Genomic DNA, 22941 nt, shown 5'->3' on the forward strand with positions numbered 1-22941 from the left:
TATTGTTGGAATGCAGAAATAGAAATAGTTTCCAACACCTCATCTGCTCTGTCTTTGGCTGTCTTCATCATGTACATAGAAGAAAGAATAAAAGGCGAAAGTAGGCTTACCTCTTTCCTATAATTAAGGTGCTTAGTTCTTCTTTTCTATTCTCCCATCAACCCCAACATGTTTAAAGGCTGAGTGCCACTGTTTCTAGCCATCCTCTGTTTTTCCAAAGGTATTCGTATATTTTGCCAACTTCTGTAATTTTGTGGCAAGTCTCACCATTGGTTTTTTTAAGTCCCAGCTTCTAAGATCATTTGAGAAGCAGAAAAGACCACTGTTACTAAAAAAGCAAGTCAAGCAACCAAACAAGTGAACTACCAGAAGACAAAGGCAAACCTCTTTACTTGTTAACCTTATTAATATTTGCACCGTACTAGCATCTCTGGCAGCTTGTCATAATAGATGTTTAAAAAAACACAAAATAGTTTTTCCTCCCTAAAAAGATTTCTGAGACTAAGTTGAAACTGCACATTCTTGGTTTATTTCACAGTATACATAAAAATAATATTCAGTCTTCAAAAGATGACAATGATCTTAAAAGGTGAACAGGTAAACCAAAGGTAAACAGGTAAAAAGTGCAAGACAGAGGTCTTTGAGACAAGACAATGAAAATATAATGATTAACTTTTCCTCCCTTTACCAAGAAATTGGGAAAGAACAAACAGAAGTAGGTCTGAAGAAATAAAGGAGAAGCAGTCATCTATTGGACGATGCCTTCTGAAGGATCCAGTGAATATCTTGACATTAGCTGTAAGACAATGAAAAAACCAGTGCAAAGTGAAAGTTATTTTTATTATACATTTTTGTACTACATGTCTTGGTTAGTAGCCCTGCAAGTGGACAACTGAAAAAATAGACCATACAATGTAAGAAAATAGAGGTTGAAGGACATTAAAGATCATCTGGGTCTTGTCATGTCTGAATGAAGAATTAACTCTTCTGAAATCATCCTTGGCAGGTGTTTGTCTAATGTATTATTTAAAATTTCAATGACAGATATTCTAATCTCTGTAAACAGCGTTCTTCAGTGTTTATTGTCCTTAAAAGTATTTCTCCTTTTCTGACTTAAATGTCTTTTGCTAAAACTTAAGCTAATTACTTTTTCTTCTGCCAACAACAGATATGAAGAACGTTTTAGTCTTGTCTTTCTGAAACAAATCTTGCCACAGCTGAAAGTGGGAGGGCTGTATTCTCAGAAGCAAATGATGTTATTTCTTTTTGCCTTGCCCCAGACACAGTATTTTCTAGGTTCCTGTTTTCCATTTGGTCCCTCCACCCAGTCCACATCCAGATTTTTCCTGCATGGTCCACATTGGTCTTGAGAAGTTGTACTCCATGCTGGAGTCAGGACTGTAGCTGGGGCCTTTCTAGTATTGAGCAGAGTAGGGGGATATTTGCCCTAAGGCCCACATGTTTGAGCATCTCACAAATGACAGAGGTGTTCGACAATATAAACTTATTTTCACTTCGTGGTCTACGAATGTCTCCAGGCACTGTTCTGAAGACTTCTATCTAAGCAGTCAGTCTAAAACATTTTAATGGGTGGCTGTTGTGTCTTAATATCCTGTGCATTACATGGTGCATGATATTCAGTCATCATCCACCTGGATAATGTCTCCCAAGGCCATCCTTCGAGCAGCCTGCCTCCTCACAAAAGAGGCTTCATCCATTTCCCCTTGCTTTGCTCCCCGTTCCTTCTGCTTTTTGGCCACATTTTCAATGAGTTTGCTTGCATCACTGAGGGTTTTTTGTGTTCGTTGACCTGCAGATTTCTGCTTGCCTTCTCCCACGCTTGGATCTGTGACCTTTAAGGGTTTGGCTTTCCCATGGTCTTCCTGCTGCTCTTTCACATGCCTTACTCTGAATCGGCGCCGAGAAGCATTCTGGCAAGGATCAGGGATGGTGTCAGAGCTGTTAGACTCTTCGTGCATATCAGATACCTGGAGAGTGGGGATTAACGGCTTAGGGCGTGTCTTGGGAGCCTCTTCGACACCTGGTTGTTTAGTCAACTCAGAGGTTGTCTCTGGAGGCAAAATAACTTGAATTTCTCCCAGGGGTTTGCTGCTTTTAGGGGGTAGGGGATCATCTTTATTCTCCAGAGCAGCCTTCTCACTCAGCTTTATCTTTTGAAGGTTCTCCAGCTCCCCCTGAACCAGATTCTTTACCCTTTTCACATGGGGTTCGTTGCTGATGGAGTTGATAACCATCAGTTTCTGAGCAGCCATTTGGGCTTCTCTCTGGATGCTCATAATCTTTTGGAGCTGGGCTTCTTTTACTTCCACAGGGATCTCCAGGGGAGCCAACTTCACTGGCCTCTTCAGAGTGACATCCTCTGTGACACAAAACTCATTTGCACGATGCAGTCTGGGAGACAAAGCCCGGTCTTTTATCACCTTTTCTGGCCACAATTTTTTCTCTCCCTGGGGTAGCCTTTTCTCTGAAATTCTTGGAGAAGGAGGATGGAAACAAAGATTTCTGTGTTCACTTCCTGACTTCCCTCCTGGCAAGATGAGAATGGGATTTTTCCTAGGCTGCAGGTTCACAATGGTGACTTCACTGACAGTACAGTTATACTTGGGCTTTTCTTCAGCCATTGGGACACCCTTAAAGAAAGCAAACAGATGTGGGGATCACTATCACACATTTTATTAATCATCAATGTTAGGTTTTTATATGATGTTTGGGAGTTTGACAAGACTGCAAGCTTGGTGTCCCTTGAAGCATTCTCCTCATAACCATAAATCCTAAGCACTGTGCTCCGTATTTTGGCTTACCACAGGCTAATCTAAAATAAAGGGCAAATTTTGTCTCCACATCTGGAGATTAACGAAGCCTGGCAACTGAGGAATCAGGGCCTGTCTCCTCCCTGACTGTCACCGGTGCATCTCAAACAGCATTACCGTTTTTTCTCCCACTCTGTCCCAAATATTGAGTGTCCTTGCTAAGCAGGGAGCAGCACCAGCCTGTACACTGCAGTCACTAATTTAAAGGAAGGTTAGGACCTCCACAACACATGGGAAATACCAGAGAATTTATGTTTGCCTGGGGAAGCCCCTAGCTGAGGCCTAGATATGGGTCCTTCCTTTTTCCTCTGACATCCTGAGTGACGGGCGTTTGTGATGAGGGTGATCGTTCAGCTCATTCCTGTGTGTGTACTGACATGTGCTTTATAGGGCAGGGCAAGTATCTTCACTTCCACCAAAATTCTGCCTAAATTTATAAGGTACTTTTCCACAGAATAGATAATTAAGCCAATAATGGTTTTACATGTGTCAGTTGAAAATACCCTTAAATGGGCCTAGATGATGTTCAGAATACTGTGGATGTTGTTTGGTTTCAGAAGCAATACTTCTGATGTGCTAAACGAAAGAACTGCTACGTGGCAGATGTGGCAAACCTGGAGTTCACTTCTTGCCCTGTTCAGAGAAATTTTATGTCATGGTCGGGAAAAGTTCCTCATTTTCATCAATAATATTAGTATCTCATTGTAAACAGGGCTTTGCTGTTTGACTTTCTAGTGCTGTGTAGGCAATGACAGGCTCATCAGGAGATGGGATCTGTCCCTGCTTCTGCCCAAACGCGTCTCTTCCTTAAGGTCCGTTTTTCATTCCCACTCTCTGTTTCTGTTACAGATTATATGCTTTATGGGACAGTCAAAAGCAATATTCTTGATGGTATCTTGGACTTCTAGACCTTGCTATCACAAAGATATTTTATTAAATGATAGTATTAACTTGTTTTCCCTCTGACAGAGAACTTGAGCTATTTTACTTCACAGCTGTTCTTATCTCATCTAATCAAATCTGCATTGGTAATTCCTGTTCACTGATATTGGTGGGATTTTTTTAAGTACCTGAGTTTAGTATCATAGTAAATAAAAATTATACCCCTCTTGCCCTTTCTGTGTCTTGCTCTGTCCCAGGAAAACACTGAAGGCTGTCTACAGCTCCGTAAATGTGAAGTGAAATAAAATAAATATAAATAAACCCTTGTCCTAAAATGCAGGCACATAAAGCAATGAGACAGAATGAAAGCTCCAATGCAAAATGAGGTATGGGAATGGAAAGAAAGAAAAGGTAAACAATATAGTAGGAACAAGTTATCTTTTATTTTTAAAGATCTTGGTTGAAAAGTCTTTTAGCTGCCTTTAAAAAGAGAGTACCCAACTGAAACCCAGCCACCTATCCAAGCCTATAGAACAACCTGCCTAGACAATGACTCTTTCTAGCTATGGCCATTCTTTGTTCTCACTCTAGTTTCAGATAAGAGTGATTAAGTGATTGGATCATTCTCTGCTGCATTCATCTGAGGAAAAATCAGCCAAGTAAAGAATGCTTAGAGAAATTTTGCACACCACCTAAATCTGATTGGAGTCCTAACGTTAATACACTTAAAACCCATCCAAGGCTAATGTGCAAGATAAGCTGCATCCTCTGTTACCTTGCTCACATTACTCAATACCTTCTCAAAATGTCCATCTGCTATGTATATACTCCTACTTAAAATTTAATTAAGTAATTGGCCCAATCTTTTGTAGATAATTGCTCTGTGCCCAAAATTCCCTCTGCAGTCAATGAGAGACCCATACAAAGAATGAGTGCTTCAAGCTCTCAGGATCAAAGTATTATGATAGTGGTATTATCAAAGGGACCACCAGTCTTTATTTAGAAATCACAACCTTTATGTAATTTAAATACTTTCCTTCCTGGTCTCAGCTTGCTGATCCTTCTGATATAAACCACACAGAAATTGAAGGGCAGAGGCAGAAGGGTCGTAGTACGTTATTACTATTTTACTAAGTTTATTGCATACGCTGCAGCCCAGTGGCAGTTTAGCATGGAGTGGCCTCAGATCAAAGGAGACTTGGTGCCCCCCATAAACAGGAATCCGATGACCCTCTACTTAAGCTATCTTAGTGCCCAGACTGGATGATCCTAAGAGGTGTTTCTCTGTTTTTACTTCATTTTGATTCCAGGAGTCTGCTCATTGCAGGGCAATAAACACTCGGTTTATAGGCAGAAAGTGAGATTTGCAGTCGAGTCTTAGGGAAACCTGATGCTATTTTGAAACATTGTTCACCAGCTTGATGACTAGGTTAAAAAAAGGGATTGAACTGAGGTTCCTTTCCAGTCTTGGTCATCAGCTTCTGTTGTTCTACAACTGACGAAACCAGACAGATTTAAAGCAGCCTCAGGAGCCCTGAGGTATTTTGTTGGTACATACCTGGTAGAAATGGGGAACCAAAATGAGCCAAGCACATAGGATGCACTTAGATATCCTGACAACCAGCTGGACTTCAGCCAGAAAGTCAACCCATTGGCAGGACAAAGCAGCAGGTTGTTGTGCTTTCACAAATCTCTGCAGGGCTTAAGATCCAAACCACTATTTTATGCAAGTCACATCCCTGTGTGACTCCAAAATGCTCCCCATTTCAGTTCTATCATGAACATAACCACCAGGAGGCAGTTCTGGGGTTACAGTAGACATGATTATAGATCTATCATAGTTGAAGGGAATCCTTTAAAAATCTGTTTTCTTTAAAAATCCCTGTTTTCCAGTCACACTTGTGAAGTTTCCTCTCCTTGCTCAATGAAACCAAATTTATAGTACATTACATAAGAAAAAAACCCCAAACAAACAAAACCAACTCTAAATCTCAAGCTCTTCATACATAACGAAAAAACGAAAACCTTTAATCTCATTGCTACAGGATAATCTGTAGTGATAAGCAGATGTTACACAACTCAGATGCTTTTCCCATCATCACGTGTATCAACTGATTGCTGCAGTTCAAAGGGGAGGACAGAAATACCTAAGAAAGGAAGTTCACAGATCAAATCCTCCAGCTTATCTGGTTGAAAGCTTGTCCCCAGAGTGGAGTTTTTTGAGTTCAGTTCCAAAATAAACACCAAGCCTTCAGTGTGCCTTAATTCTCCATGTGATGCCTGAAGCTCTGCTACTGAAAAGCCCTCTGGCACGTGAAGACCCATTACATATGCTGTCATTCAACAGGGGAGAGAAATTATTCAGTTTAAACATCTAGGAATGAATGCTTTGCTTCCACTCCAGATTCTGCATATACTGTAAATAGCTCAGGTCATTGTGAACGGACAATGCAACAAACAGAGCCAGCACCTGAATAACTCCCAGAAAAGCCTTAAATAGCCAGCCTCCCAGCACTCTGTCAGCTGGCATAAAGATCACACCTGCAATGTCAGGGATTTACATCATCATTTGCTGTACCAGGAAAAATTAACAAAACAATATTATCTGTCACCCAGTGAGTCCTAGGAGGTCAGATGGTCCATCGGGCTGGTGAAGCTAAAACATAACAGTGTCTATAATCAGCAGTACTGAAGACAGTGCTAACATCACACCTTTGATCCCAAAACAACCAGATACCAAGGTGGAGTGAGTGGGAGGACTTCACACAAGTCCCTGCTGAGTCTCCTCAGTGCAGGAGCCACAGATCGTGTGTCATCCTGCCACAACTTCCTTTCCGTTGCACCACTTGAGATCTTAAAACAACAATGATAGCAAGAAGAGTTTCAAAACAACAAAAGACAGTTGAGTGGTCTGGACACCGGCCCAGTATTAGGGGACTCACTTCAATTCCCTGTTCTACCACAAGCTTCTCATATTATGGCAGGGAAGATGTTTTGTCCCCTGGTGACTGTGTTTTCCATCTGTAAACTTGTACTGATTCCCTCTCCTAATCCATAGGAGCATTTGGGGTGTAAGTACGTAGAAAGTATAAGTTACTCAGCAACAGGTGAAATGGAGTTGTGTTAGTTCCCATAATAGTTTCAATCCCAGATAACTTAATTTTCAGAAAAGAAGTGTTCTACAGAAGGTAGTACCTGTTGAATAATCAAAGCATGAAAAAATCTATAATCACTTGAAAATTATGTCAAGTAATGCTAACCATCTATGCAACATTTTTCTCAATGCTGCTCTGCCAATTTCTTTACATTTTGTAGGATTTTACAGATCCTTAGTACAAGTTTTCCTTTGTAGAGGACTTGTTTTTATATTATGGGTTTTATTTTGCAGGTGAGAGGTTTTGGGCATGACTCAGTATTTGCAATCATTAACCTAAAGGAATGTTTCATGAAATCATATTTAAAATTTGTTCATAAGGTTTGGGGGATCTTAAGAGGAATTACACCGTTTCATACAAGTTGGCACACTCTCGTTCCTAATGTTATCATTGCTTTAATAGCTCCTCCCTGAGTACATGAGGAGACCAGTCTGAGTTCCAGGAAACCTACAGCAGACCAGTCCTTGCACGCACATCCAGTTTGCAAATCATGGAGTTTCCAGACTTCCCACATGACTGCAAAGCTTTACTGAACAACCTAAGTCTTGGGAAGTTTGTAGGGATTTGCAATATTGCAGAAAAGAAGGGGAGGTGCAGAACTCCAGTCCTGGACTTTTTATTGGCACTCTGTGATGACAAGTCATGTAAGCTAAGTTTTCCAACCTCCACATTTAAATAGGGACATTGTTCCTTATTTAGGCCAAGACAAAGATTTGTAAAAAATGAGCAACTAATATTAGACTTCTAAATACAGATTTAAGATATAAATAAATGACCTGTTTCCCAACAGTAGCACTGGCTTTGCAATTCCTAAATTCAGCGAACTTATTTAAGAATCTAAATCATAATTCAGGATTCTCGCCTCAGCTTCAAAAATCTTAGCCTCAACTGTCAGAATAAGGAGATTCAGTTCCCAAAGTCCCGAGCGCCTGCAAATCCCGGCCATTTCAACAAGACACTATGAGAAGTAAAGGCCTGCATCTGCAGTTGGACCCATGCTGACAGGGGTGTGTACGTGTGACATTATAACATTAAAAAAAAGCCTAAGTCTTCTCACTGCTGTGAGTGGAGTGAAGCAGAAATGAAAAATGCAATATCCCCTGCTAACTACCAGCTCCTGCTTGCGTTACATGCCCACGAAGAGAGCAGCATGAGCAGAACTTGCAGAGACAAAGAAACTGAGCTCTTACCTTGCCAGTTTTTCTTAATTTAGAGTTTGGCACTGTAAAATCCAGAGAGATGGAGCTATCTGCTACAGTGGAAGCTCACGTCCAGGAATTAATTTGGTACCCTGCACTATCCCACTGATAACAGAGGCCAGCACCTTGGAGGCAGTGAGAGCAACTCTGCAATCATTCAATCTGCCTGTTCTCTGGATGCCACTCATCCATTGCACTCAGAAATACCCAAGGAGACAAGCACCTTTTCTCAGCTATCCCCTGCAATATTTCATTGAGAACAGAAGAATAAGCATCCCTGTCTTCTGAAAAGGAGGTGTCAGCAGTGCCATTATATGTTCTTAAAACATATAGGCTAGGAAATGCAATTCTTAGAGGAGAGACCCTCAAGTCCCTATATCCCTTCTTCCATAGCATTGTGAGGTCATTACTCCTGCCAGAATTGTTCCTTTCTGTTTCATTAGACCAGTTAGGCCAGAAGTGAAAAACTGGCATAACTACACCGGCTGGCACCTTTGGAGGTGTCCTTTGAAAAGGACAATTTAATATAAAGAGGCTTCAGTACTAAAATCTTCCTGAATGTCCAGCTACAAGACCAAAAGTTCCTCTCTCACCTTCTTACCCCTTGCTACAATATGTTTTCATCTCCACAGCTCCAACAGAAGGGACTGAGATTGTTTCTAGCCCAGGCTTGCTTCATGTTTTAGTTAGGACATACTCCCAGTGCATTGCTTCAGGTGTAGTCTCATCAGACCGGAGGATTTTCTGTAGTAGGAAAGGCATTGGGATGGCATCTCAGAGCTATTTGAAGGCTGTGCACAATGGACAGGAGTGAGTTCTTCTCTCTTCACGTGTCAGAGCCCAGTCTGAGCTGGATGTCTAGGCCACCCCCATCAGAAATGGAGAACGACGGGTTCACGCTCTCTGAAAATAGGTACCTCAGACAGTACCTCAGATAGTGGGGCGACTTGTCATCCAGGAGATCTTGTCCCACTTCAATGACTTTGTGGCTCCAGTGGCTCAAGGTAAAGGAGGGAAACTCAGACTAGGGAGCCAGCAGTGGACCAGAGCCTGAGAAAGAGACCCATCTCTTTAATGGCCGGGATGAGCCCGGAATATGAACCCTTCGGGATCATTTTCTTACCCACATTCTATGGCTATGAGTCACTGGATATTGTCATTTCACAAATACATTTTTCAAATGTTCCTATTAAGTTGTAGGCAGCATTTAGTGTTACACCAGTATTGACATTAAAGCAGAACTACCTGCTAGTCCTGTTAGTCCACTGATGCTTTGACAGCAGGGGCACTACAAATAGAGCTTCTTTGTAAAAAATTATTAAAAGTGACCTGAAAGTCCACAGCTTTCCAATTTCTTGAAAACTTACCATTTCCTTGTTGAATGCTGTAGTGTTTAAGGCCAGAAGAGTCAATGACAGCCCATCCTCTGATCCACTAATGATATGGATGTAGAAAGATCTTGATGTCACTTCTTTTACCCTCAAGCCTATTATCTGACTTTTCTCCCTTTTGCTCTTCAAACAGTGGCTGCTTTACAGAGCAGTGCAGTGGGCAGGCAGGGGATGTAGGAACTGCTACTGCTTTTTCTATGGACTTGCTCCGCAGCCATAAAGTCACTGAACATCTCTATGCCTTGCAATCAACGGCTGCCCTTCAGGCAAGAATTGGGAGGCTATTAAATTTGCTGAGCCGCTCGAGAAGATCACTATAACCTCTTCCAACCTGAATTTACCTCTAGCTTCCGCAGGGCGCTGTTTGGTTTTATTCAGTTCTGCCCAATGGTCCTAAAGTTGTGCAATGTTTTTCAGCTACTATGCTCTGCTCTGAGAAGGCGACATTTCAATGATGTGTGGATCCCTGCACCATTTGGAGACCGCTGTAGGACCTTCCAGATGGTAGGCAGAATACATTAATCTATGTCATGAAAATGTAATTCATATGAAGGTAATAAATTGTTTATGTATAAAATAAGCAGGACTAATACATTAGCATTCAGGGCTCAATAGCACCAGGATACAGGCACACACTGCTCACAGTGAACCCAGTTTTTTGGCTGTTATAACAAAAATCAGTTGAACAGAATTATTAAGTGCAGATAGTCTGTATTTAGATAGGATATGCCAACACACTAGCTACTGCGCTGTTAAAACAACCCGCCCCTCTCCATAGTAAATTTAACTCAATCGTAAGAAACCAGCTATGATTTAAGAGAGAAAAAACATAATAGTAGAAAGAGCTTGTAACAGCATGGGCTTGCTGCTACATTTGCATTGACGTCAGAGCAAACAAGATTAAATGAAGGCAAGCACAGCTACAGAAATGTGACCTTAAATACAGCCTCAGAGTTGCAGATATTGCCAAAATCTTAGCTGTAACTCCACCTGGTTTGCTGATGTAGCCCCACAGATAATGTCTTCAAGAAGCAGCCAAAGATCCCTGTGGCAGCTGGCACAGTGAGAGCTTTGCTCACTTTTGAGCAAAGGGCATATTGCCACGGAGAGGAATCAGGATGGGGCAGAAAGAATCCCACTGGCACAGTCCTCTACAAGGAACCATTGAGGGTGGCAGAATTTACAGCTGCCTCTTAGCTGCTATAAGCTCTGCTGGGGCTGCTTTGGCCTCTGTGTAGTCCAGGATTAGGGAAAAGATGAAAAGAGGATTGATCTCATTTTTCCAGTCACTCATTCTCCTTCCCTTTGCCCAGTGTAACCTTGACACTTTTGAGATCCAGTCTTGGAAATCCCAAGCCGCATAGAAAACCAGGCCACTGGGAACAATGGTTAATGGCACCTTCAAAAAGCTAAGAAAAATTGCAGCTAAAAATCTGTTACCATAGGAGCAAAGCCCATTCAAGTCTACCCTTTCAAATAAAGCATGATTACATGGTGACATTGCCAAAATCTGTACCACTGTTCACTGAATAAAAAATTGGAAAAATATCCACAACCAAGAAAAAAATTCTCTGGCAAGAGAACATCCCTTCAAAAAAACTAAGCAAATAGATCCCAGTCTTCCCAGACACTGTGATTTAGAGTGAGCGAAAGTGTTTCCTTTGACTTAAACGATGGGATTACCTACTGTGCGTCATTTAAACCTCTCAAAACCAGGCTGAATTGGGGTATAAATGATTTAATGACTTTTCTAGGTCTCACTGCTCTCATCACTATTTCACTTTACATTTCCACTTTGGATCTACAGGGCAAAATACCTTTCTAAAGATTCAAAGGGAGTCAACCAGAATAGCAATTTCAGACTAATTCTCCTATTTGGAGAAGAAAATCCAAACACACAGGTACCTCTTCTTTCATGTCTCTGTACAGAGAAGTTGTTCTTGAATGGTTAAAGCATACTGGGAGATCGTTGGCAGACAAGTTACACTGTAATACCTTCTCCAGTCAATTTGTCCCAGCTGAAGAAAACTGGAGATATTTTATCCATGAACTACTGAGAATTAAATTCTTGTGGCATCTCTGTCTAGCTACAGCCAGCTGGGCAATTTTGGGTTTCCTGCAGCTTAGAGGCCATAATATAACCAGGTAGGTTCCTTGAGGGGGGGGGAGAGATTTAATAATAAAACTTAGCCAAATAACTGCATTACACTCAGGGCTCCAACCAGATTCTCCTGTTAGAGTACCAGGCCAAGCAGTGTGCTATGAGGAGCTAAAAACCCTTTCAAAATTTTGTCCCTGTGGCATACAGAGTTCATGGGGGCTTACTGCCCTTCTGGTCTTGTTTCAGGCTCATAATTCAGCCAACATTTTTGGGAAGCGCAGGAATTTTTGAGAGCCTCTTGGATCAGATTTCAGGATCTTGTATCGTTTTCTTACCCAGCATAAAGAAAGACGGGGGGTTTTGGTTTTGGTTTTTTTGGTTTTTTTAGACATGCAGCTTTATGGCTACAAATACTTCTGAAGAGATACTTGGCTTTGATGGTGGTGGTTTTGAAAAAAAGCAAATATCTCTAATCAAACTGAACCAAGCCATTTCCCCCATCCTTAGGAGCCCAGGGAGATAAGCTGTATTATCCTACCTGACTTATTACTGAAAGGTCATTGAAGACTTGAAGTATGCTTCACTGCATTTCTTCTGTCCTCTCTTTGACAGGTAGGACACAAACGCTGTTGTTGCATTAATTGCAACGGGTCCTGCTTTAAAATCTTAGAATCTTTATCTCATGCAGAACTTGCTGTTCCTGGCCGCATGGATCACTGGTGGTGTCCTGGAGGCACTTAATGTACCATTGAATGTCCGTACAGCAGCAGTTTTCATTTCTTCTGAACCATGAGGTATGAGATCTTAGCACTTGCGACTTGTGCTTTGAGCGTTTCTAGTCCATCAGTCAGAAGTCGCTTTTTTGATTCAACACTTAGCAGTTGACTTTACTTAATCAGGAAATGTAAATAGACTCTTTGCTTCACTCTGACTCTATTCTCAACTCTTGGACAAAAGACAACCTATTTTAAAACATTACAACTACAGCACTGGTTCTACCCTTTGCCTCCTGACTTACAAGGAACGATGTACTGCTGCTGGGATAAGGAGCACCTATTCTACCAAGCCGGGGAGTGATTCTGCCAATGAATAATACACCCTAGTCCACATGTGCACACGGGAGGGGGGCCCATTTATTTCATTATGGACTTTCTGAATTCAGTCCTGCCAGCTCTCTAGGAATTTTGATGACATTACTCACCTCCTTCATTTATTTTTCTCTTACTTACTACAATTGCTTTGCACTCAGGAGTTGGGCAGGAAAAAAGAACAGCTTTTCTCCTGAGAGTTAAATACATTTCACTGCAAAGAACAAACAAAGCCTGGAAAAATAGCAGCTTTCTAGTACAGTCCCAGGACTAAGGCAGCCTTGTACTTCTCCAGGTAAGCTGCTCTCCCTCGAATTCACAAGGACCTCTTCTCCTGCTACAAAAACATCTGTGCATGGAGGCATTTCCAGGTCTTCTGTAGAGAATAGTCTAAAGCTAGAGCTAAGATGGCATAGTCTTCTCCAGTATGGTCCACACCACCAGTCAAGTTCATTATATTATCCATGTGTTTTGGAGACCCACCTAACAAACTACTGTTCTGCTTTCAGGACTGTAGAACTGCACTCAGAAATGCAGCTCTCACTGGGAATCTTTCTGTTTATTTTGGTGGGTGTTAGAACTAAATCAACAAGGAAGCCTTCAGTATCATTGGAAGTTGCATATGTATGCTGCAGACAGAGGTACACCCTGGGATCCTTCCAGATCCTAGAAGGCCTTGATCCTGCACCTTTTACAATCAATGATGATACTTCCCTTGGTTTCAACATAGGAAGGATAAAGATGGGGGCTTTCCCTAATTCACCAGAACAATTTTATAAATTGCATGTAGTCTTCACTCAATTTTATGTGTGGCTGAAGAACAATGAAGGAGGTCTCCTGATGAAAACTCCATTAAATACCATTTAACACCTCCAAGGCTCTTCTCTGTGAGGCTCTTCAACTCTGTAAACTCATCTTCTGTCACAGATCTGGATCAAAAATTTCAAAATCTTCTACCAAGCAGCATTATTCACTGTTTCCACACTCAAAAGGAAAAGTTGTGAAGGCTGAACTTTCTCAAATTGCTGAGTGTTAGTGCCCATGGTACTTGTTCTGACATCCATAACTTTATTTCTGGCAATGCTGCAAATCATATTTCTTACTCATCTTTAGCTTACTGAGTGATCCTGTTCAGGAAGGCACAATAACCTGCCCTCTTCATCCTCTCTATTTTTTTGAATTCTACCCACAATTTCTGCATGTTCTTTTCATCACATATTTTCAACCTCCCACCCATATCCCCCTTGGGTATTATGTATGCCCCTTAGCTAAGGGTCCAGTGCAAAAACCTATACACATGAGTTGCTACATACATGCGAACAATCCCATCAAGCTTTCTTACAAGTGGAGAAGGGTGAACATTAAACCTATCCCCTTTCTAAATTCCATGCAAGGCTTTGAATTCAAGAGTTAGTAGAGTCGTGCCTCCTCCTGATCTTCTGAAAAACAGAGTTTTCCTTATCAAGTAGAATTGTTAAGCTCATTAGCTTCAGTAGGAGGAGCCTCCTGACTCTGTTAAAAGTACCTCTGTCTATACCAACAGTTTTTTGTTCAGCATAAAGAAGTCACCGATAACAGCTCTATCTCCCAAACTGTCTCCCAGTTTGGAGTCCCAGTCCAGTAGGCTCCCAGACTACCCAGATGCTTTCTCTGAGCACCTCTTAGTACCTTAGCTTGCTCTTAGCTCTTGGACCTTCTGTCCATCTCCACAGGACTGTGGCTCCCCTTGCTCTGTCTCACCACAGCGTTTGCTCCTCATCCCTGCAATTCACTCGTGAAGGAGGCAACTTCTCCTTATATGACTTGGAAAGATTTTTGTTTTATTTTTCTCTGATGAGAGATACAGTCGGCTACCTTGACACACACACTTCTTCTGTGTGCTCATGTTACTTATTCTGGTTCTGCAGCCTACTGTCTTATCTTGTCAGAGTGCTTTGAAAGGCAAATCCTATCACAGCATAATAGGAAGGGAAATTAAAGCTATTAGTACATAACACTTTCTTAACAGGTCAGGGAACAGAAGGGGAGTTCTCTAATCAGCTTCAGATTAATTTTCTTTCTCATAGTCTTGAATAATAACTAAATATCAGCTCCTCCAGATGGCTTTAGATGCTATTAATATATCCGATAAGTAACCCAGAAAGGTAGCTAAAAGGGCAAATATATGTGAACAGGCATTGCAGGGCATTGGCTGTGGAGGAGCAGTGGCTGCTTATTCCCCATCTCTAGGAACATCTTTAGGGGAATGTGTCCACAGTGAACGGAGTCACATCCTGGCTGTCCTTCCTGCCAATTTTGTTTCTGCTGCTAAAAAAATAGAGGTATGGAAAAACCTAGAATGAGTCAGGAAGGCACATCGTACCTATGACAAGAAGGCCTCACTGAAACAAGATTTTTTTTCCTAACATTATAATCTGATCGAATAGCAGAAAGGAGAGTCCTACTTCTCATCTCTGTCTCCTCTATGGCTCTGCACTGTATCACTGGTTGGGTTCCTCACCTGAGAAGCTGTATGTCATAGTGAGAGGAAGAATGTTTTCCGTGGCTACTGTCATTAAGTACCTTGATAATCAGTCTCCTTGCCCAACCCACCATACCATCTACACATATCATTTGGCAGCTGGATGGTACGTGTGTTCCTGCTTGGATGACATAGTTGGTACCACGTGTGTGTTATTACCTCTCAGTAAAATCCCTGCTCAGGGTTGGTTTTAAGTTTCTCCTTCCCAGGAAGGGTAGGAGCAAAGGTGAAGGGATTAAAAGGAATCATAGAAGTTCAATAGCATCATTCAAGATGATCTTTAGCCATTTCAGAGCAATGAACAACACCTTGTGTACTGGAGATACATATAAACTAAATTCTAAATACATAGGGACTTTAGTTCCTCTTGCTATATCACACCAAAGTTGGGCTTAAACCACACATACTTACTTGTTTTAAATAATGACAAATCAAGCCCTTTTGGTGCTCTGCAGGCCATTTGGTCCAGCCCCCCATGGCAATTTACAAAAAAATGGAGGGAATTAGCAGTGATCTCAGTTCTTAATCTCCAAGGGCTCAGACTCAGGAGCAAAAGCAAACTTAACCTCTCTTGCTGTGGTTCCCATATTGAAAGGGGTCTAAATAAATTTGTCCATAATCTTAAGGCTAACATCAAACACCACCTTATAAAAATAAAGTGCTGACTGGAAAGTGTGTGGGTGGATGAGTGGGATGGGGAGTGGCTTTTGTCTGGTTGTCTCTTACTTTTGTTAGACTGTGAGGAAACATTCCTGAAACATTGCACTGCTGTGCTGTTACTGCATTACTGCTACCACAGTATGACTGCAGCACAGCCAGTCTTCTGTCACATGGTGCCACACCCTGCAAAGCCACCAAGCATCCCACATCACAGATGTGCAGGTTACATTTCACAGCATGGTCCTGAAGAGTTTCTTTATCTTCATGAGCTATGGAAGCTTTGCATAGTTCGGGTAGAGAATGTGCCCAATGCCCAGTGCAACACATAGATCCATTCTCAGCATTGTACCTCAGCCCCTCACAGTTTTTTGAGTGCTTTTCCAATTTTATAGTACCAATGTGTTGGGAAGGCAGCATGACTAGCACCACTGAAAACAGAATACACGCCAGCTCTTTCACCGTTTCTTCAACAGCCATCTGAATTGCTCTCCTCATTAGGAAAGCTACCCAGTAGCACCCCAAGCTTACAAAATTTCAGTGTCTAACACCCTTCTATTGGGATTTTCCCCCTTAGCTACCTTTTCATATTGTAGAAATCAGACCAGCTTTCTCATCTGCTTCCCGTTAATTTTCTCATTCCATTCTTGGATCGTGGAAATCTCCTTAAGGAAATTAGGCAAATCAGACTTAAAATTCTCCTGAAAGCTTTCCCCAGTAGTGAAAAGCTGACGGTGGTTGTTATTAGTAGCTTGGCTTTAGAGCTACTTACATGACTGGATAAGGTAGTCTATTTTAGTAGCAGCAATTTTCTAATCTATCAGAAGACACCGGGGATTTCAATAGAGAAGACAAATACATCATGAAAAGCTATAAACATGCTTTACTTATAGAAAAATCCTAAGAAATGTAGTGAGAAAGGATACAGAAAACTTGTACTTCTATCATTTTTTAAAAACATAGTTTAGTAGAGGTCTCCTGGGTTTTGCACCCATCCTAGAGGACTGATTAGGAGGACTAGATACTGTTGGGGATGACATGAAGTTGGGGGGAGATATTTCCCTTTCATTCAGAGCTACAGGCCTCTTCTTCTAAAGCTTACACCAAGTGGTGCTTCAGAGAAAGATGCCAAAGACTGAACAACAATATTGCATAACGGGAGATGGTCCCTGCAGGTAAAGAAATTTGTAGAGCCTAGGCATTCAGTTTCCAGCTGTGTGAAATTGTCACCCTGCTAGCAATAACTAGAAGAATTGAGATTGCAACCTTATCTGGCATCTTTTGCCAGCATTAGTTTCAATTTTTACATGCTCCAAAGATCACTGGTTCCTGTTCACAAACCCAGTTAAATATCCTGAAATATATCTCTTCTGGAAAATTGTTCTGTTTTAGCCATACTTTTAAATAGATGCTTCCACGAGGAGGGATTTTCAGCCAGTTTTTGCTGTACAGTTCATTGTTTCTAATCTCTTCATTGCCATTACTATGGCAATCAAGTGCCTGTGCAATGCCCCAACAAGAAAATGTCTTTTTAAATTTGATTAGTTCCCAAGTTCAGTCTTATTACTTATTAATAACCTCATTCTGCCCATGGTCTACACTGATCCCTCTCATCAGCACTGGCTCCTGCTCTGTTCTCAGCTTTCTCAGAGTAACAGTTTCAAAGGCAAAAATTTACAGCCACCATCCGACCAACAAAACCCCTGTACAATCAACAAGAAGCCAACAGCTCCCACACTTACCAGCCGACCCGGCAGTTCTTGCTTTGCTCGTTGTTTTATCATTCCCAAGAAGCGTCTCCTCCTCTTGATGAGATCGATTTACTCTGCAGTGTTGAAGCCGCGATGGCCGTGTATGCAGAGACCAGGTGCCTAGCTTGCTCAGGAGGACTGAAAGGCTTAGAAATCCTACCGAGAGATAAGAAGTGGGAGATTAGAGTCAGCACTGCTGCAGTCACTTAGGGACTGAACAGCTTCTGTATCCCAAAAAAGGCAAATATGAATGTATTGTATTCGTCTTGCTTCTTTGAAAAGAGGAGTATTCTTACTTTAAGTACTCACCTTTAAAGAATCCCCTTCCTCCACCTATCTTGTGCCCATCATGCACCCTTTGCACCCTTTCATTATTTTTCCTTCTCTTCTTTGCCCTGCTTGTCCTTCACCATGTCTTTGCGCTCTTTTCATTGGAGAATGTGGCCCAAAAATCCTCAAATCATATCTGCCCTGCAATTAAGGTGCTGATTCCTAAAATAATTCCCCCACATTTGTGTTTCAGCATCTAAATTGAAATTGTCTGATTTTCAGCAGAATCAGTGATGGGGTTTCTGGGTTTATTGGATTTCTGAAATCCCAGTCATTTATGTCATATCCAAATCCTAGTGCATGATGAGGTGCATAAGTCCAGGGAAGGGTGGCAGGGAAGGTGAGTGGAGCAAGATGTGTTTCAAGCCATGTCAAGCCTTTGGTGTTACCCACTCAGATACACTATGTACATTCATTGCACAGAGCAGAATAAACTTCATAAGGTCATGCTGAATGTGCAGCAAGTTTTAGTCTAGTCTTATCAAATATTTTGACAGTCCTAATCCCGGTCCATTGACAGCACTCCCAGCTATGTGCCAAAAGGGAACAAGGCAAAGTGACTCAGCAATGAAAGCCAAGGGGCAGCCTAGCCTACCAGATCTGGGAGATCACAACAATGCAAGTATTGTCTGAATTAGTTGAGTTAGAAGAGATGCAGCAGGGAGAGTGGACTCTGTGACCAACCATCAAACCATCAGACAACATCAGGGTTGGGTACTCTCGAGGTGAGGAGTAAGAGGCAGGGAGAGAAGAACAGATTTATACTATGTCTCCACTGTGACACAGAAACTGCTGTGTCCAGCTAAAGACAGCAGCTTCCTAGTATTTATCTTCCTCCAGTTGCATCCTAAGAGCTACTTGTCCCTGCCGGAAGCCCTTATGGAAACACCAGTTGAAGCTATGACACGCGAATCCCTGTTGTTACCTGATAGCACCAGATAGCATCTGAGCTTAGGCTTGTTCCTACCAACAAGTTCTCAAACCGGCAACAGTTTGCTAATATTGTTTGGCTGAGCTTACTTGGTGCTGCTTAAGTACCCTGCAGTGTCACTGATGCCCAGCTCTTCTGCATTGTCCTCTTCCTGTGTCCCACCACCTTCAGGTTTTACTTTCCCATAATATAGTCCCATGGTGAGGTCATCAGAATTACATGGACCTTCTGACAGAACACAGATGTTTTGGGCTGTGCTCCTTCACACCCATGAGTCTTTTTAAAAGAAAAGCCTGATTTCCAGACTTTTTCATTTTTCCACTGATTCTTGTTTGGAAAAGATGCAGATGTTTCCCATTTGGCCAACGCCTCCCTATATCCACAGACAGATGCTTGGCAGTGTCAGTGCTTATTTGCAGCCTCTCATCAGATGTACTAATGAATGCGTGTTTGCAGCAGTGTTGTCTTTGGTGTTTTTCTAAGCCATTCTATTGTGGCAAGCAAACCTATTCACAATTTCTGTCAACCAGTGGCTGTGCTGAAGCCATAGAGTGGTTCCTGAGACTATTTATTTTTCATTTCTGTCCTGAATAGCTAGGGGAGCTGGGCTTTTATCAGGACCAACAGGAATAGATCAATTCAGTTCCAGACACCCAGCAAAGAAACATGAGACCTTTAGAAACACACAGGAACATAATCAGGCTAAATCTAGACAAATAAATTAAATATGCCTGGGTACATTCTTTCATACTGAAGCCAGCATGCATGGTGCACCCCATGTCTGCGATAATAAGTGTACTAGCCTGCAAGAAAGGGTGACTGCATTCAAACTGCCTCCTTTGCATGGTCCCTGGCAGGCCCTAAGTGCCCACCTGTGCCCAGGAATCATTTGGGAGGATGCTGGTTGTCACAGACCAAAAGCATGTCAGTGAGCCTTCCAGCACTCCAGCAGCACACGATCCAGTTCCAGTGCCCAAAAATATTCCCTGATATCGTTGCATTGACTAGAGCAAGATGTATCCTCAGAAGGGCTGGTGCTAGAAGTTATTCTGTCAGCAGAGACAAAGGTTATGGCAGTGCTGAGTTTGGAAGAATAAAGATTAGAGCTGTGCACTATTCTAAGTGCGATCTACCCAGCCTGGATCGCTGATCACAACAGGATTGTACAAGGAGAGAATTCAGTTATAAAACCAAGGATGATTACTGGTGTCACTGGGGAGACCAGTGCCCTCTCTCTTCTTGTTTGAAGGGTCTATGATCTTAATCTGCAGAGACTTTATTGTTTTTGTAGGGGAATGTTTTGCAAGGAGATAAATTAATACCTCATGTTTTCCTTCTGTGCTATTTATTCTGGAAGGTCAGTCATCTGCCATGTAAATAAATAGAAGGTGTATCATCATTCCTGCTATGGTATCCACATTTCCCATCTATCACTGGGTAGCGAGATTCCTCTGCCATAGGGATGGAAGCCAGGGGATCTGCAAGTACCTTTGTGTAGCAGCAGACGACCATTTCAGCAATAACCGTGCTAAACCACATCCAGATAAATAATGTGGGACAGTGGGAACAAGAGCCTTAATATTCCTCAAATTATGCCTCTGAATAGGAACTTCCTTAACTGCATGTTCCCCCTGTCTGCATGTCAGTATGGGAAAATCCAGACTAATAATACTGTTGTTCTTGGACATTGTATAGGTTAAAAAGGGAGTGAAAAATTCACTGAAGTACCAGTTCCTAAGGCCAACTTCAGTCAGCTCACACCCCCCAGATGAAGAGCATGAATAGTTCCAGGACCTGAATGTGCAGCTGCTGGCTCATGCAGGATCAATGCATGCAACCCCAGACCTTCCTGTGGCTGAGCAGGCCACCAGGACTTCCAGAAAGCTCCTGGGCCCTGTGGTGCTGGGCAGAGTCTAAATACCATTGAACAACAGCCCCTCAAATATTTACAACCTGTATACATAATGCATGGACTCAGGGAAGACGTGGAGGCAGCAGAGGGGGAGTGATCTGTTCCAGTCACAACAGGAGGTTAATTGCAGCCATTTGGGCAGGCCAGCTGATGCCGCCTTCCAGCTCCCTGGCTGTTATGGACTGTGTGTTTCTAACCCGTTGGGCTCTGGTTCTTTCTTGCCACCAAAGTATTTTGCCTTGATTTTTTTTTTTAGCCTAATTAACCTGGCTGACTCGTGTTAGGTTTGGGAAACACAATCCTGGGCCAGTCCTACCTGTAACGTGGAGTCGATGCTCCTGAAGGCTGCCAGGGCTTTATCCTCCGAGAAGGACCACAATGACTCCCCACACTATAACGCAGGTCTATAACTTTCCTAAGCAGGATAGATCCTTCCAGGCAGTAATGGTTAATGGCTGGAAAGATTCAGCAGTCCCAGTGTCATTTTTAAAAAGCAATTAAAGCAGGAAATAATATTTTTCCAGAAAAAAACCCAAACAAACCTGCATTTGGCTGTTAACATGATGATTTGAGTCAAGCACAGCACTATGGGAACTGGTTGTTGAAAAGAGAGAGAGTTAGCTCTCTGCTGCAGGACTTTTCTATTTACTGTGCCAGCATCCTTTCCACAGATAACACAGTCCATAGGACAAGTCCTTCAACCCCTGTGAAAATGGGCTATTGATTTATTTTTTCATTTAAAATTCTGTCCTTTTTCATCCCTGATGTGTTTTGCTGTTGTTTGTCTGAAGTCCACTGAGTTGCACCGAAGTGAACAGACAAGAGATATGTGCTTACAGTTTGGCAGGGAATTGCCAGGCCTGGGAGTTTTCAATACCAAAAAGAAAGATGGAAATGCCTAAGTAGTTATTTTAATCAATTGTTCTTTCTAATGAGAGCAGCTCATGGGGTGAAGTAATCCAGTCAACATTATGTATTAATGTTTAAAATCCTTCTAATGCAGAGCTTGGAGTGGACTTTCTGGATTGGGAGTCAAACAAAAATCGATACATGTCAATATATCACCAAGGTCTTTTGGGAACACAGCTTGTGTACATTAACATGAGTTTTAAAATGTAGACTTAAAAGATCTGAAAAATATCATGAAGACAGAAGTCAACATCTCTGAAGCAGTGCATAGGGTTACTGAAGGCTCTACCTGGCTCCTGTCAGCTGTTTCAAAAACATCAGCAGACCACTTCCCTGTGTATGATAAATACACACTTCCTCTCTCACGTGTTCTTGTATGCACAAACCCAGAGCAACAATAGCCCAGGCATGTTTAAGGCTCTCATGCCAATGCTCTGTCCTGTCTTTTCACCTGCCTTTGAAAACAAAATATTCAGAAATTGCAGCAGGCACAAGTAGGTGTGGCTCTCAAAAGATTATGTGGGAAAAAAAGGCTTTTGTAAGACAAGTTAGAAAGAAAAAAAGAGGATTTAGGTTATTCAAAAGAAAAAATATACGAAATCTTGTTCTAAAGTATATGTGAGGAACAAAGAAATAGCAAAAGGCAAATTACACTGAAGACTGAAATACAATGGAGAGGGTGGATAATCAGCTTATGGGCTGCTTTCATACAATAAAGAAAATCATGCATAATTTTCAGAGATTCACTTCAGATCTCACTGCCTTCGAACAACATCCCTTATGTAAGCAGAGGCTCATCAGAGCAGACCTGTGCTGTTTTCTGCCTTCCATTTGCACCATTGTAGACACAAATGGGACAAATCCCATCAGAGTCCTCTGTTCTCATGAAAATGAGAAATAATGTCAGCTGTGCCTATTACACAATATATGCTAAATTACATATTAGTTACTGTCTGTAGAAAAAAAGGCTAGGTGACCTCTTACACCTGTATACAATAATTATGTTAACTATTATGATATATACAACAATTTTCTTTTCAAGTCCAAGACAGTTATGTGAGGTCTGTCTTCGCTGACTGCTTGCACAAGGAAGGGGGGCTAATTCTGTTCCCTTTTTAAATTTTTGCTCTTGTCTAAATGTTGCTGCAGCCAGAAGTTAAGAAGCTTGAAAGCAGATCTAAAGAAGAAAAGTGGAGCAAAGTGCATTTTCCTTTGCTAATGTTCACGCTTTTATGGTAGATAATAAACTAGACAAGAAGGTAGCCAGAAGTATCAACAGTATG

At 41.9% G+C, this 22941-nt stretch overlaps 1 protein-coding gene across 1 annotated transcript; it reads right to left on the reverse strand.

Moving 5' to 3' along the window:
• Nucleotides 1–512: 512 nt before the first annotated feature.
• Nucleotides 513–17728, reverse strand: LOC142053990 (uncharacterized). Its single transcript, XM_075086193.1, has 2 exons — nt 17568–17728; nt 513–2651 (listed from the first exon to the last, which is right to left on the reverse strand). The coding sequence occupies exons 1-2, from the start codon at nt 17607–17609 to the stop codon at nt 1638–1640; spliced, it is 1056 nt and encodes a 351-aa protein (XP_074942294.1). The 5' UTR covers nt 17610–17728; the 3' UTR covers nt 513–1637.
• Nucleotides 17729–22941: the final 5213 nt, after the last annotated feature.

Source organism: Phalacrocorax aristotelis, chromosome 2, assembly GCF_949628215.1.
Source record: "Phalacrocorax aristotelis chromosome 2, bGulAri2.1, whole genome shotgun sequence".
Lineage (NCBI taxonomy): Eukaryota > Metazoa > Chordata > Aves > Suliformes > Phalacrocoracidae > Phalacrocorax > Phalacrocorax aristotelis.